The 17228-nt window shown below is 33.1% G+C and overlaps 1 protein-coding gene across 3 annotated transcripts in view; it reads right to left on the bottom strand.

Moving 5' to 3' along the window:
- The window catches only part of LOC106710562 (B-cell receptor CD22), a 33417-nt gene extending 18502 nt beyond the window's left edge, over positions 1-14915 (bottom strand). For 2 of the 3 annotated variants that reach the window (XM_045677899.1, XM_045677897.1), the window contains exons 1-2: positions 14845-14915; positions 223-438 (exon numbers count right to left, since the gene is read on the bottom strand). In XM_045677899.1, coding sequence (XP_045533855.1) covers positions 223-319 — 97 coding nt within the window. In that variant the 5' untranslated portion in view covers positions 320-438; positions 14845-14915. Of the gene's footprint in view, positions 1-222; positions 439-6800; positions 7056-14844 lie in introns of those variants that run through there. The other variant, XM_045677898.1, reaches the window with a different exon arrangement.
- Positions 14916-17228: the final 2313 nt, after the last annotated feature.

Genomic DNA, 17228 nt, shown 5'->3' with positions numbered 1-17228 from the left:
ATTCTATGAATAAAAAACTTAAGTCTTCACAAGAAGTACATTTTATTTCTATGAATTTTCGTTATATATTGTCACGTCGTTGCCATGGTGAAGTAGCGCTCATTCGTCTATAGCAAAAAGTGTCGTGACAACTTTTCGTAAGAATTTTTTCCGTCTAGCCCCCTTTCACAACGCGCGATAAGGAACTTCGTTCCAATAACAAATATCAAAACTAATATTTACCTGAAATGATAGAATTGTGCGTTGCCGACGGCGATTTCGATATGGCGAACAATAGGAACGCCAATATAATTTTCTGCACACATTCGACTATGCTCATGACGTTTATTTTCTAACTATCATTTGTATTATTTAACACACAATAGCTACATATAGTGCAGGAATGATGTGCAAATATATCTGATAGTCAGATCCGAAATCTTCGTTCGCTGTCCAAATCTGTAACAAATTATTTAACTGTAAATACGGGATCTAATACTTATCTAAACTTAATTTTATAACTTAAACTAAATGAATATATTTCGGTGTTATTTATAATTCAAGTTAGGTACAATAGGCAATACAAGTAGGACAAAGGTAACTCACAGAGTAAATGACCACATTGAAGCTTTCGACGTGTAATGATAAAACACGAAGCGCGTTTAATTTTTATAATTAATTTAACTACCAATAAATAATGAATTACATTTTAAAACTAAAATACTTCACTACTAGTATGGTTATCCATATTTGTCATCTTATCAGTAACTAGCTGTCGCCCGCGACTCCATTCGCCCGGAAAAAATAAAAACTTAATTAGGAGCCTATGTGTTCTTCCAGATTATGCTCAACCATTATGCCAAATGTCATCTCGATTCATGTAATTCCGGAGATACCTTCAAACAAACCATTCATCCATCCATCTAAAAATTCGCATTTATAACATTAGTAAGATTACAGAAAGGGTGAAAATGTTTGCATTGTTTTATGAAATTGTAAGCCGACAGATACCGTTGAAAATTGTTGTGCGCGAAATTGTAAGCAGAGGTCGACTTAATATTAAAACAAAATACTCGTCATTTTCAATCACATCTCAGAGATTTACGAATTTAATGAATGTCTTTAAACGATGTTTTTCGAAACGTGAAATGTCTTCGTCGAATTATAGAAATTACGCTGCTGTTAATTCTATCGTTTAACGGTGAATAATCAAAATATTAATTTTCTCCCACGAAATAGTCCATGTTTGTTTATCCCGTAAAAATATAAAGCAATACCCGACTATGTGTAATTTCTGTCATTGATTTAAAAAAAAAAAAGTTAAAGTAACTTATTTTTACTTTTTCTATCACATATAAAACAAAGCCTAAATAACCTTGAAAAAAAAACGTTCAAAGCGAAGTTATATGCCCTGTAATTTTTCACCATCATTTAAGTCTTTCAAGTCTTCATAAAAATATTCACTACTAGCTGTCGGTTGCGACTCCATCCGCGCGGAATTAAAAAAAAAACTTATTTGGTAGCCTATGTGTTCTTCCAGACTATGTTTTACTTGTATGACAAATTTCATCGAGATATTACGTTGAGCTGTTCTGGAGATGTATTCAAACGAACATCCATCCATCCAAACAATCACATATATAATATTAGTAAGAAGTACGATTTAAATTGATATCCACGTTTTCCTAAAGGAATTAATGATCTATTTCACTATTGTCTAAGGATTCTACGAAAGCCAAATTGCCTGCCAATCTTGGTATCAGCGAGTATGTTCCAATAGATAATATGTATGTTACGATCTCAAATGTACTACGCAAGCTAATTTAGGTTTAGTACAAGTAGCCTATAATAAAAATTAATTATTCCACCAGACACCAAAGAAAATATAGATCTTTTTTTAAGAAATATATAATTAAAAACCTTCGTTTATTCTAATCTAAACGCTTGTTAAATTTAGTCGGAAATATTTTGAAATATAACATCATTATTTTATTTAGCACAGAAGTGTTTATGACAGGAGTTCTCTCGGTAAGATATAACATAGCTATTCCCAGAGATTTTGCCGGCATTAGCCGTAAAGTTTGAAGTGTTCAATGACCCGGATTTGCTGAACCCCCATTTACTCTGTATGACACTTCAACGTCCCTTCTCAAATAGAAACAACGGCGAAATATATTTGGCGGGTCGGTCGAGGCATATTTCTTTGATGCTTTTTTCTCGACCCAAATTTTTATTCAAATGGTTCAATGCAAATTATTACAAAGATGACTTGAAAAGTTTAAATATGAATTGACTATGGACTGAATTATTTTCTTTAATACTTAATGATTTATTATTAATGCCAACGTTGAAGTAGTTTGTAAAGGAAAATGAAAGCCAAAGAAATGCTGTGATCCACAAATTATTTTCGATCGCCAGCTTACTCGCTTCTCCGGCAATTAATTAAACGTAAAATACCCAACGAAGTTGATAATAGACTATGGGCCGAACGAACAAATTATTTCACTAATTTAGAATTTTATTTCTTACATCCAATGTTGCAAGGAGATTTGACTCTACATTCAAGTCGTCTACCGTGTACCCGGTTCATCTGTCTTATCTTGACCGGAACGAGTTTGTTCAAAACGTGACAAGCCTCGCTGAATCTTGTTTCTACTTTTTAATATTTCGACAAAGCTTGAGGTTTATTTGAGCTGTTTCTTTTCGCAAAACATTCCAAAATGAACTAAAATCACTTCTTTCTACTGATTGTATTTCAAATTAAATGCTGAATTAGCAGTATTAACAGTTACTGTAAACTTAATATAATTATTTAATGTAATAAAATATAACGAAACAACTAGTAGACATTTCAATGATATTTAAGTCATAACTGAACGGGCGAAATTCATCAACATTTAAAGAGGGATTCGTCATCTTTTATGCGTCATTCAATTGGAGATCTCGAGTATGGCTTCAGGCATTCAGTTGAGGCAATTAGCAATCAGCCCGCAAACGATCCTGGAATTGCTGCTCGTTTAGTCATTGTTCGTTGACAAAGAGCTGCTATCAATATTAACGGTTATATTTAAACAAGTGTTTTTCACCATAAGTATCATTTTCGTTTTTTTTTTAGTTAAATATTTGAAAAGAAAACTTACGCAGTGTTTCAATTACTGTTTAGTTTAAACATATGTATGCCAACCCTTTTATGACACGTTGATATTACATTACGAAAAATCATGATTATTAAAATATGATTATGCGCAAGCTTCTAAAATGCGATCGTGAGAAATAAAATAACAAATTATTTATACCGGAAGCAGTATTGTTCATTAATATTTAATGTCCATTCCATTGTGTTTGCGTAGCTTAAACTTATTGACCGATTTTCAAGTGTAAACATGCGGATTGTCCGTCTGCCCCGAAATCGGTAAGAATTGCTATTATAAATTCATATTTAAATGCCTCTAACTTCTCAATTTGTAACTCTGTGGTCTTTCCCCAATTCAAGTCAAGTTAACTTAAGGAAGTAAAAACGTAAAACGCATAAGAGTTGCACTTTGCACTTCGCCAGTTATGTGACTACCGAAATGAGTTCTTTTCATAATGACACTTCTTTTTAGGACCTTAATTTAAAGTATCTAAAGCGATGTCAAAAGACGTGACTTTTACTAAAAGATTCGTCATATTTCTTCTTGTTAATGATTTAAAATATTTTTTATTAAAAAACCACTTATATACAATACAAATTGATTGCCAACTTAAAAATGAAGCACATGACGCATCATTGACCATACGTTTTTCTTTTTTCTATTTGTTCTTTTTCTTGTATTTGACGTACTTACAAAATCGATGTCTTGTCAAACTACGTCCTTGGAGCATTTTTTTTTTTAGCAGAATGGTCCTTTTTGGGTCGTAATACAAAGAAAAAAATATTTATGAGGCCCTATTACATCGTACAGGACTAAATTTGGGAGTGACATAATCTAAATCTCGAGCACAGTAAAGGCCTGTGTAGTCGTTACATTTGATATTCATCCATTCAACAATGGAGGAGCTCTGAATGATGTTAAAATTATACGGTAAGGGCTAGATGGCTATACCTCAACGGAATATTTAATGAACCACGCATTTTTCTTTCAATCTTTCTTTGATCTTGTAATTTTATAGGTAACGTGTTCTCTAATTACACGTTTAATTATAATAACGAGCATTATCTTATAAAATAGTGCTATTATAAAAAAATATTTGTGTTTGCCTCTGCTTATCGAAAAGCTTTTTAATAGTAGGCATCTTTAATTTTGGAAAAGTTATTTTGTATATAAATTTTTGTTTGGAAGATAAATTTAACTGTCTATGTTTGAGTCCTGTCGTGTATTTATTATTCAAATTGTAATTTTGTAGTTTAAAGTAAACCCGTCTTTTGAATTAATATTTTTAAATGACGAAAAAATATTTTAAAAAATTAATTAATTAAGAAACGGCTTAACTCAAGTTTGATCGTCCGGTGACGGCACCGACTAGTTTCGGACCAATCGGGGGACCACCGGACGATCAAACGTGAGTTAAGCCGTTTCTTAGTTAATTAATTATGATTTCTAACGAAAGTTTAAATAATTTAAATATTTAAAATAGTTTTAAACTTTCGTATGATGTTTATGTAATGTTAAAAAATGAAATTATTTTGGTATAATTAAATAGGAATAACGTAATAGCTACAGATGACATAGATACGATGTAACAATTCAGTTAAATTGCCTACATCCTGTAGTCTCGGTTAAAAATGCGCAATTGTTTTCGACCAACTAACCTTCGAAGCGCATTACCTATCATATTAATGAGCATAACTTTGATTTAAACACGCAAATAAGGATTGTTTTAAAAATAACATACTTCAAAGAACAACTGAAGAAATTTTTTTTATATTATTAGATGCATGCGTCCACCTGGATTAATAGCTTTGCCTACCTTTAATCGACGGAGGAGACGTACAGAAAGAAAATATTTCCCCCTCCTATACATCCCCTCCTCTGTCAAAACCACTCCCTATTTCTTTTCCTTATAAGAAAACGTTGGGAAGGGTAAGAAGACTTAAACCTCCAGTACCACACGCATTACGATGTACGAATTAAAAAGAACGTTTGTAATTTCATAATTACTCCGATATACAATTAAAACGTATGTTATTGTTATTAATTAATTAAACACGCTATTATTTACGATAACATGCGAGTAATGGCCAAATTACTCAGCATTATTACAGTGGATAACCAGTTGTATTTAAATTTCCTAGCGTTTCTATTGTTTTTTAACAATTGCCTATCAAAATAAAAGTTAAGACAAGAAAATAGATATTAGACATCAATAATAGAAAGAAGATGCCAAGATCTCCGAAATTGGTATATCATAATATGACCTCTAACAGCGTGACACAGCGTAACAATCAACATGTCTTTGCAAAGAATTCCAATTAGACCTTCTTTCCGATATATGTCAGACGACGAGAATACGTCTACGTTACTACTTGATTTTTCCTAGAGCGTCTTTTCTACAAATTTTTTATGTGTATGTGACATAAAACGGCAGTATAAAGTGAGACGGTAACCGACGAGCGTATGTTTGAAGGCTGCAAACGCAATGTACATAGGTCGGCCTTAAGCCTTGTGTTTGACTAACCAGCGTGACAATCTAGGTAGTTTTTATTTTATTTTGTAAATTATAAACATTGAATATAAAATAAAGTTATTAAGTAAATGTTTGCATTTCATAGTAATACATTTTAATGTAAGTTACTTAAGGGAACTGACAATTGACATTTCTAACCTCAAATCTTGTAATGTATTTAGGCTTAAAGAAAATGAAGTCGTCGCCTTACAACCAACTTATAATTGCCAAAGTAGCTAAAGGTACGCACTGCTCAAAAAACAATTTTATATCCGTCCCCATTCCCAAAAACAGATCATTGCTTTTTTAACCTTTCACTATCATCTTTCCACCCTTTCTTATTTAGAATATTTAAACCCTAACGTATAATATTTATAAAAATAATCTCTCTCTACAGTATTTAAATGTTGGAAAGGTGTTATTTAAAGATTTCAAAATCTATTTTAACCTGAAACTTATTAAGAACTTCAAGATGCGAACTATTGAACAGAGTCTAAACTTATAATAGTTTATCGAATATAACTTTAAAGACAGCATTGATTCTTGAAATAAGGCCCTAATTAAGATTATCTGTTTTACCGTAGAAATAGATCATTATAGTATAACCCTAAATTGTTTAAGATTAACTTAACATATAATGATTTTTAACCAATAATAGTAATATTACCCTTTTAATTGATTTTACTCAAAAAATATAAATAGCTAAACCCTTTGACCGCCGGTGATTTACATTGTACATGTCAACGTAGTTATGAAAGAGTATGTTTTACCCTTGAATATGTATCACTAAAACTGCTATTGGTAAAATTACTTTGAAATTTTTATTATTTTTTAAAATCGCATTTCGAAAGCCTACGCATAATCATATTTCTGTTACAGCGTGTGAGAAAAAAATTAACTTATGTTTGAGCAATATAAATAATTTGCTTTAAATATTTTTACATTAAAATAAAAATGTCATACTTTTAAAATGTGTACAAAATAATGATAATTAATCATTATACTTCCTTCATCAACATGTTTATTGGCGTGATGTCACTTTCCTTTTAAAACTAATTTTTGCCGCTCTTAAAAAAAATTAAAGTTAAATATTTTTTTTAACATACGAGTTTATCCACTTAATCATATCGTTATTGAATATTCTTACCAAGTTTACTAAAACATGTCTGACTCACCGTGAAGTGACATAAACTTTCGGCGTACATTTTCAAACACATCGCACAACCACTAAAAAAATAACACAACGTAAAACTTCTTGCAAAATTCAAACAGTTCCAAATATGCACTGGATAATGGTAGTTTTATTGTCTAAGTCACGCTATCACTGTGACGAATATTTTTCAGTACCGAATCCATTACACTTTAAACGTATTGGCCTAATAAATCGGCAGTAGCACTATCAACACGGGCACAGGCGTCCGCCTGCTACGAAGGCCGCTTTCACACTACCTAAGGGCGTAACTTGACAGATCCTTATTGCGCTTGCGTGTAACGAAGTGACTCTTCAGCTTGACGGACTTATTCAGTAGTTAATTAATATATCAACTTTTCCAACCCCCTGTATTAAATGACTCTCTTAATAAAATATTTCGTCCGATGTCTGGGTGTTAGTGGGTGTACAAACTTTGTCCGGGGTCGCGTTATTATTATAATAATTTTGCGGTACTATTTGATCTGTTAAAACTTAATAATATATTTTTATTTTCTTCATTTTGTTATTTATCATATTTATATATATGTAAGTTGCTATGTAACTAAATTATAAGTTGGTTGGTTATCACATTCGCCGAACCTTGATTGAATCCCGCATAGTGGGAATTGGTGACCGTGCAAATCAAACATCTATAATTTCTACCTATAACGTTGATCAATCAACGGATGATGATAACTCACTGTATATTTTCTAGCACAATTCAGTCTATATTTCATTATTACTACACTTTCAAGCACTAATTCGAATCGCGATACTCATGAATGATGTTAAATACTGTGTCATACGAGTATAGTTATGATTAGACTCCGACATGAATTCCGACATTAATTTCCGACATGATCTGTCTGTACTGCTTACACTTGTACGGATTTTTACTCAGCAGCTGACAAGACACTTACTATCGTGTAGAAATAAAATTTGCAATCGCAACAGAGACACTGAGTATACACTGAGTGTACCTACCGTATAAAATGTCGTAGTCAAATCTTACCTTAAGTCGCTGTTCGATATCGGATTATTACATAAAAATATTTACTGTAATATTTTTTTCAGATGCGTGTATAAATGACGTTATTTTCCGATACAACTTTTTAAAATACCAACAATACCAATGTCGTGATTTATTAAGATTTCTACGTTACGGTAATCGTTTATACCGACACGGCAAATATGAAAGCGACTTAATAACAGATGTTAAAAATACGGATAGCGTGAGAAAGAGCATTATACGAAAGCAATAGAAGTTACTTAACTTCGATTCGTCTGCTTTTTCTATTCGCAATTTGTAATTTACTTTATTTATATTTCCTTTATTAACTTTTATATTGTTGATCCAGTATTTACATAATGTAAAAATTTAATATAAAAACTGTAAGAGTAACAGACTTTCTAATGGATTAAGATACCTCAGTACAATACGATAATTATTATACAACATAATAAGTATTTATGTGTAATATCATATTATATTAGGAAATTGAACAAAAAAATTAAATTGTAATTAAGTGAAAAGGACAATAGAAGTCTAGCTACATTTATGTATGAAAAAGTCTGTGTTGTTTCTAAAGTGGTAAATAATATAAATAATATAAAAATCGTCTAGATATTGAACTGAAGATAGAGCTATGAAAACCATCCCAATAATCGGGATAAGTCTTTTTCATCAGTCTCGTCTATGCTTAATGTTTTTTTTCGGGATGAAAGATAAAATCGATAGCCCACGAACAAAAATCGCTCTATTATACGTGAATTTCTATGGTCCATTCATAGAAATCTAGATGAGTGGACATGAATGAATATAGGCTTAAATATAAGTTCTTTTATTCCTGGATTCTCGAGGATTCTCAATTTAAATGTTACCTATATTTTTATATTTCAATACCCTTTGGCATATTTTTTATATCAAAAGGTGGCAAACGTGCAAACGGCCACCTGCATTCGCATAAATAGAGAGGCGACAGTTGCCCATAGACATCCGCAAATGCAGTTGCGTTGCCTACTTTTAATCAACGGAGAAAAAGAAACACAGAAAGAGGATATTTCCCTTCTTATGCGTCCCCTCTTTCACCAAATTCACTTTCTCTTACCATCCATATAGTCGTAACAAGGAAAATGAATTTTCAAGAGAATTCTCCAAATGGAAAACCCTGGTCTCCGCCTACAAGTCTAAGTTACGGGAAAAAATGTATTTTTGTTGTTGAATAAAAAAATATTATTAAAAAATAATAAACCATAACAGAGTTCGAAAAGAGCAAGATGTGATTTTACTTCAAAAATGAGTGGCCTGTGAAACCCTAAGCATAGGCTCGTAGATTTACCTCTAATGCTGATTATACCTCCGGCTCCTTTATTTTATATTTGCCTTAAGGTTTCCATTTTCTTCCATCTCTTGAAAGAAATTTCTAAATTTGAAAAATCAAAACAAATCACAAATTTCTGGTTTTTACAATGTTTTCAAGTTAAAACTGTTAGAGACAAAAATCAACACTGTGCCGGTGTATCGGCGCAGCACTAGACATGTCAAATATCTAACAGACTGTTGAGGGTAGTCTCACAAAAGGTTTTATAAGGAAGCGTGCGCTGCTGCTCGAGGCAGTCTCTTTCCATCCGTCATTGCGGAACGTCTTACATTTTTGTTTACTTACGTTCGGTTTGAATTTATACTATTGCGAGGATTATTTAGAAGTAGAGTTAAATTCACTATTTCGCTGTTAGTTTATTTCTTTTAAAATACTTTTGCATCAAATATCTTACATCAGAAGTGGGATAGGATCCGCGTGATTCTATCCACTTTGCTCACTCTGTGGTTGTGTTTGTATTTTCGTGAAAATAAAGGCTAAGAGAAAAATGTCAGAACGTTACCGTGATAATCGTTGTAGTCGCAGTAAGTTGAGTCGACATCAGAATCATACCAGTGTTCGCGAATCAAGGGTGCGCGGAATGCCAGACACATGATCGATAAAAGAAAGTCAAAGATTGCCTATGGGGCGTATGATTGGTAATAATAATAAAACTTTTATTTCAGACACATGATCGATAAAAGAAAATCAAAGATTGCCTATGGGGCGTATGTCTAGCCTCCGGGCGTATATGTTGCCTCCGGGCGTATGTTTAGCCTCCGGGCGTATATGTTGCCTCCGGGCGTATGTTTAGCCTCCGGGCGTATATGTTGCCTCCGGGCGTATGTTTAGCCTCCGGGCGTATATGTTGCCTCCGGGCGTATGTTTAGCCTCCGGGCGTATATGTTGCCTCCGGGCGTATGTCTAGCCTCCGGGCGTATATGTTGCCTCCGGGCGTATGTTTAGCCTCCGGGCGTATATGTTGCCTCCGGGCGTATGGTTAGCCTCCGGGCGTATGTTTTGCCTACGGGGCGTATGTTTAATAACAATTATTATTAGTTTTATTTCAGATACATGGTTGATACAAAATGTGCTATAAGTTGTGCCTACGGGGCTATATGTTTGCCTACGGGGCTGTGTTTTGCCTACGGGGCTATATGTTTTGCCTACGGGGCTAAGTTGTGCCTACAGGGCTATATGTTTTGCCTACGGGGCTGATTTGCTTTTAGGTCCTTTTTCTTGGAGGTGTTCTGGCTCTTCATGGCGCTTGGGACAGCGTGTAAAACGATGCAGCAAGGATCAATACTCCTTCGAGGACGAAGGAAATGCAGGATGGCCGAACTGTTAGAGACAAAAATCAACACTGTGCCGGTGTATCGGCGCAGCACTAGACATGTCAAATATCTAACAGACTGTTGAGGGTAGTCTCACAAAAGGTTTTATAAGGAAGCGTGCGCTGCTGCTCGAGGCAGTCTCTTTCCATCCGTCATTGCGGAACGTCTTACATTTTTGTTTACTTACGTTCGGTTTGAATTTATACTATTGCGAGGATTATTTAGAAGTAGAGTTAAATTCACTATTTCGCTGTTAGTTTATTTCTTTTAAAATACTTTTGCATCAGATATCTTACAAAACATAAAATGCACAAGCATAAAATAATAATACTAAGCAACCATTATTCTAGGAACTTTTAAACACAAAATGAATACGTTAAACGAAATTTTATAATTACAATAATGTTGTACTAAGAACTGTAGTTTCGTTTCCAAATTAAAGACGTTTACATTTTCCAAGTAAAGAAGTATGGGAATATTCTGAAAATGGTCTGTAAGGCCTCGGGGTACGATCGTTATGTAACTTTTGGTCAACTCTCCTGATTGTCGTTCTCATTTTATACTCCAACAACTTCAAGAACTGTCTTTTGATTAAATTAACAAATATACAAGTGATATTCGTGAAATATATAATTAAACTTATTTGAAAGGAACTCCGAGTGTTCTATTTTAAGATACGAATTATACCAACAAATGAACAACATTAAAATATACAGGTTTACCTTTATTAAAAAAAAAAAACCTTTTCGTATAAAGCCAAAGTCAATCTATCTCATTTTCTTATAACAGCAAAGCAGAGTCCCTTTTTCTCATAATACTTAATCTGTTTTACTTTGAGATGCGAGATAGGGCTTTTATATATTTCAGTAGCTTCTACGAAACACTTTCCTCTGTTCGTGAGGCATTGTTTCCATTCTAAATGAATTTAATGTTCCTCCCACTTACAGTTCCTCCCTTATTGAATAAATATTAGATGCTAATTACATTAGTAACGCCGCTCTAATATCCTCGAGGAATATATCAGCCAGTTTAATCCAATTAACATTGTTTGCCCAACGCGTTATTTATGGGCGAGTTGATAATTTTATTTATATGATTCATTTAGGTTTGCAGTCATTTAAAACCGTCAGAATTGAAGAGAAAAAAATACATTTCGTCAAAATTTTTACACGAGTCCTAAATTAAAACCATACTTCTCGATCATAACCATTAAAATGTTAAGTCGTCTTGTAAAAAGAATTAAAAACCATTAGACATGAAATACTTAACAAATTAAATTATACACACAGCCGCGCAATCAAAATGTTTACCGCGTATGTGAATAATTATAGTTGTGCTAACATTAATGAGATTACGTGCGCCAGTCAACGACATAAGTTTCCATAGTTAAAAATATGTTCATAACTTTTCTATTTCTGATTAAAGTCATATAATTACATATGTGGCAATACTAATATGTTATCTTACTTCTTACTAATATTATAAATGCGGATGTTTGGATGGATGGATGGGTGTTTGTTTGAAGGTATCTCTGGAACGGCTCAACGAATCTTGATGAAATTTGGCACAGATGTAGAACATAGTCTGGAAGAAATATAGACTACTTAAAAAGTTTTTTTTTAATTCTGCTCGGACGGAGTCGCGGGCGAAAGCTAGTTTCAAATAAAATTGATAGGCAACTCAGAAGTCGTAGATACAATTTTTATCACACTCACGCACTAAATATGCATGAATTGAAAGAACAGATAATTTAATAAGACTGAATTTCTCTTTCCTTTCCACCCTTTTCTTATAATTCAAGGATGGGATGAGGAAGTGGAGTTGATGGAGGTAGAGACGCATAGGAAGGGGAAATATTCTCTTTCTGTGCGTCCCCTCCGTTGATTTAAGGTAAGGGCAATGCATCTGCAGTTGTATATGTCGACGGTGACGGGTCGATTCGCTATTTAGGTGAATTCAGACAGCCGCGTGTTTGTTTCTCACCTTATTAATATTTAAAAGTTTATATGCCAAAAATGAGCACAATCTTATCATATAATATTAAAAAGTTCGAAAAGTATTATAAATATTATAGAATGTACTATCGATACCGAAGCCTAACCAAAGATGATTTAGACAATTCCGCAATCGCAACATAAAGAAATAGAGACGGCAATTTCAAATATGTTTTGTTCTGTGTTGTATTTTGCGAATTGTAAGATAGCAATCTACAATATATAAAGTCATAAATAGTCCCATCTTAGCACCAATGCGACTTTATATACTTATTTGTACATATATATATATATATTTAGACTGTTTTATTATGATTGTAAATAGCAAAAATGTCTATCGATTTTTTTACAAAAATGCAAATGATAAAGATGCAAATTCTTCAGCCTCGTTACGAATATTGCTGGTCATAAGCCTCCCCCAAAGATCTCCACGATGATCCTATGCTACCCGCATCCAGGATACTCTTACAACCTTGACCAGATCATCGATCCAACTTGAGGGAGGTTTATAAAGAACTTTAACTTTAGTATAAAAATGACATTCCCAACAACTATCTTACTATTGTTAAAAGTTGTTTGTTAGTTTTAAGTTGAATAAATCCATCGTTATTAACAGTTGATATTTCAGCGATTCAGCGTAAGGCTTTCCTGGAACCAAGTAGTTTCCAAGTAATGACTCAAGGTTTTTTTCAACGTTGATATTATTATATTGATTAATGTCGTTTGAACGTGTTTATAGTTGCATTTGAATATGACGAGTATTTAATTGTTTTACTTTATTACAATGAAAAGAGTATTAAAATATGACCTGGTTTAAATATTTATTCTATGACATCTAAACAAAGACAATTAAAGTAAAGAAAATAAAGATTTAAAGTAAATTGTTGATAAAGATTAGTGTAACATTTGAAAATGATATGAAAAGAATTATGAACAACTAATGATTGGAGCTAACTTGAGCGTCGGTGTCTCAGGGGTTAAGCACTTGACTTGCAATCTGCAGGTCCTGGGTTCGAATCCCGCCATGTACCAATGTGTTTTTCGATTTTCGATTTACATATGTACATTTATCCGACGTTCTTACGGTGAAGGAAAACATCGTGATACAACCTGCACATATCTGAGAAGAAATTCAATGATATGTGTGAAGTCAACCAACCCGCACTTGGCCAGCGTGGTTGACTATGGCCTAGTCACCCCTAACTTGGGGTAGGCTCCCAGCCCCTCAGTGGGGAGGTATAGTGAGCTGATGATGATGAATGATTGTAGATGAAATTTAAAACAGTAATCGTTTATATTCTGGATATCTGAAGAAGTCGCAGCTATCATAACATAATCTTATTCCCGAAAAGAAAACCTGAAATTCTAAATCTTTACAATGTTTAAAAGATCTGCATATAACTTCTTGAAGTACCTAATCAAATGGAAAGTTTCACCCTCGTACTTATCAAACGGTCAAAGTCTTCGTAATAGCTCTTAGGGAATAAAGTTACACTCATTTACATACATTACCTTTTCTACTTAAGGAAGTAACGATAAGAGATGTATTCCACTGACAACTTTTAAACTCCTCGAATAAACCTACAACTTTAACAATTTCTTTAACAAATATATGATATAATAGCTCTCGCCCGCGACTAAGCGAATTAGAAAAAAAAAAAAACTTAATAAGTTGCCTATGTGTTTTTACAGACTAATTTCTACATCTATGACAAATTTCATTAAGATCCATTGAGCTGTTCCGAAGAAACTTTCTAACAAATATCCATCCATCCATCCATCTAAATTTTTGCATTTATTATATTAGTACAATTTATTATATCAAATGAAAATTTAATCTCTACTTCTATTTTTATAACTAAATCATAAGTAAACTAATTTTAATATTTCAAAATCTGAATACAGTAACATTCATAGTTCAGATCATTGAAGTTTAATTTGTAGACGAGGAGCTAAATAAATAAATTTGAAAGAAAGAGAGAAAAGAAGAAAGTTTCTTTCTTCCAAATAAATGAATTTAACGTTCTATTTATTACTTACTAATTTTAAACTTAATCTTTGAAGGAAAACTCTCATATTTTAAACAATTTCGCCGAAATATATTTCTAGGTTACAAGTGAAACAAACTTTTAACAAAGTATTCTATTATACATAGAAGCTGCTCCAAGTGAGATATAAATTTCAATTAACTCTTAATTTGTTGGTTACTAAATTGTTATAAAGTTAAAATATTTTAATTTAGAAAAATACACACAGAAACATGAAGTTTAAATTACATACATTGTAATTCACGTGTCATAATATACAATCGTTAATTAATTATTAGAAATTAAACTTACCGAATTATACAAAAACTTCAAATATTTATCACATTTTAGGCACACAACTCGTAACAGTACATTGCACCGCGGAATGAAGACTAAGAGAATATTATGAGATTGTTAAGCCGGCGTCAGAAGAGCGCATAATGATGGCCCCCGTTTGTGACCAATTACCACTAATTGTATTGACCTAAGGTACCCCTCTACATCTAATTTGGTCCCGCACTATGACTGTACAATGAAAGAATTAGGATTACGCCAATTAAACGTTGACGACGATTTATATGTCTGTGAATATAATTAAAATATTATTTTTAGATAAAGAAAAAAATGGTTCGATTTTCGATTAAATTTCAATTATATTTATTACATTTTTAGTATATTAATTTATCAAGTGATATAACATCAATTTTGAAATAGTTATAGCAGGCAAGTACTCAAGAACGTTACATTTTTCAAGGTCAATGTCTACGTGGGTGTGTACCACCTTTATAAAGAACCACTTAAAAACAACATCTTATTAACTGCTTTAATTTACGCAACGTAAAATACCTAATAACGATTGCGTTAGTTTATAGTTTAGTTTAGATTGCTAAATGACCAGATTCTTATTACAACCTATCTGAAAGGACTGCAAGCAGCGCTGCAGTCCACCTTATCATTTATTTACAAGTTTGTACTATTTTCTTGGATTCTTAAAAATTTAACATAAGTGCTATAAAATGTAAACTTAGTAAGAAACTATTTGGTGCTACTAACCAACTGGGAAGTGAAACGAAAAAGCATTAACTTCTTACCAAAATAAGACAGAACGAAGAGGTAAACAAAATTATGACAAAAAAGTATATTTTAAATTTTTATAAAGTGCCACCAACATTATCCGTCATAAATGATTTCTCAAATGTACTCGTAGTTTATCTTTTTTGTGTCAATGCCATATCTCACTCAGTTTGTTCATTAATTTTAATGATTTTCAATTTTTACTTAAAAATCTGTATTCCCCACTATTGAAGAACATAATATAAAAAAATTATAATGAATAAAACTTTCCGTGACAATTTAATTCGCTTGATAACATTTAGTGATAAATTCGTAGACCTGTCTATTTACTATGTATAAATATAATATGTCGGGAAAGTGAATGGTGTCGTTGAAAAAAGAATTTCCACAAATCTTTGTCGATCATGTCAAGCGTGTGCCGCAGAAAGACAACCTAAACTCGGATACCTTTTTTTTTTGCGCGATAAGTACGTAGTAAGGTAAAAGAAGGGAGAGAACTTTGCTAAGGCTATCCCAAATATAAATTCATAATCGATACATAAAGGGGGCGTCCATAAATTACGTGAGGTGTTTAAGGGGGGGAGGGGGTCGAGTCAAATCTCATCTAATCTTACGTTGGAGGGAGGGGGGGTCTCGGCAAATATCACGCAATTTTTTTTCTGATTGAAACAAAAAAAAATTATACTATTTTGGTCCATTTAATTCAGATTGTACATGCATAAGATTTAATCTTAAGCGTAATCGTAATACGATAAAGATCATTCACTAATTCGTTCAATAGAAAATAATTTCATTCATACTTCGACGTTATACATTTACTTACTGTCAAACCACCATATTTGCATGTGCAGTGATCTGCATATGATTCTTCACGACCGTTTTCTGCCACCTCCGTACCCTATCACTCAAGTTGATGGACATTTGACAATTCCGGACTTTAAAGAGCATGACGGAAAGTCATTTGCTCCATTTCTAATACGCCACTGCCTACCGATTCAACCGCTGAATGCCTACATCAGCACGCCTTATGATCTCTATTGCCCAAGTGTACGTGATGATTTAGAGAAAAGATGCTGCAGTACATGCGGTATTTACTTTGCATCTAGCACAAGAGCTGCAGAGCACAGGCGATCAGCCCACATTGTACCAGCTAAGCAAGCGCGTATGTTCCGAAAAGTGCGACCCTCACGGATTGTCACAAGACGAGCTAATGAATTACTTTGTGCAAGTGCCAATGGCTTAGAGTGGCTAGATCAGAACGAAGTTGAAGGATCAGATGATTTTACTGAAAATCATATGGACATGTTGGTTCCAATAGTATCTCTTGAGACCGTGCATGATTCTCCATGGACTGAATTAGAGTAGATACTCTTTTTTAATCTAAGTAGTTACGATTTAAGTATTCTATTGTTAAATTTTTATTACACTTATAATTAAACTCTCAGCAACATTGATTACTAGTCATAACTAGTCGTAAATTTGTTTTTTTCTTTTTACAATGACAATCCAACGCGTTTACGTAAGAAACTCACATCTGAAAAATCTCACGTGAGATTAGGAGATGGGGGAGGGGGTTGAATAAAATCTCACGACATCTCACCATGGGGGGAGGGAGGGGCAGA

This window comes from Papilio machaon, chromosome 5 (assembly GCF_912999745.1).
Source record: "Papilio machaon chromosome 5, ilPapMach1.1, whole genome shotgun sequence".
NCBI lineage: Eukaryota > Metazoa > Arthropoda > Insecta > Lepidoptera > Papilionidae > Papilio > Papilio machaon.
The sequence above is the reverse complement of the archived record's forward strand: the minus strand, read 5'-3'. Positions and strand labels throughout refer to the sequence as shown.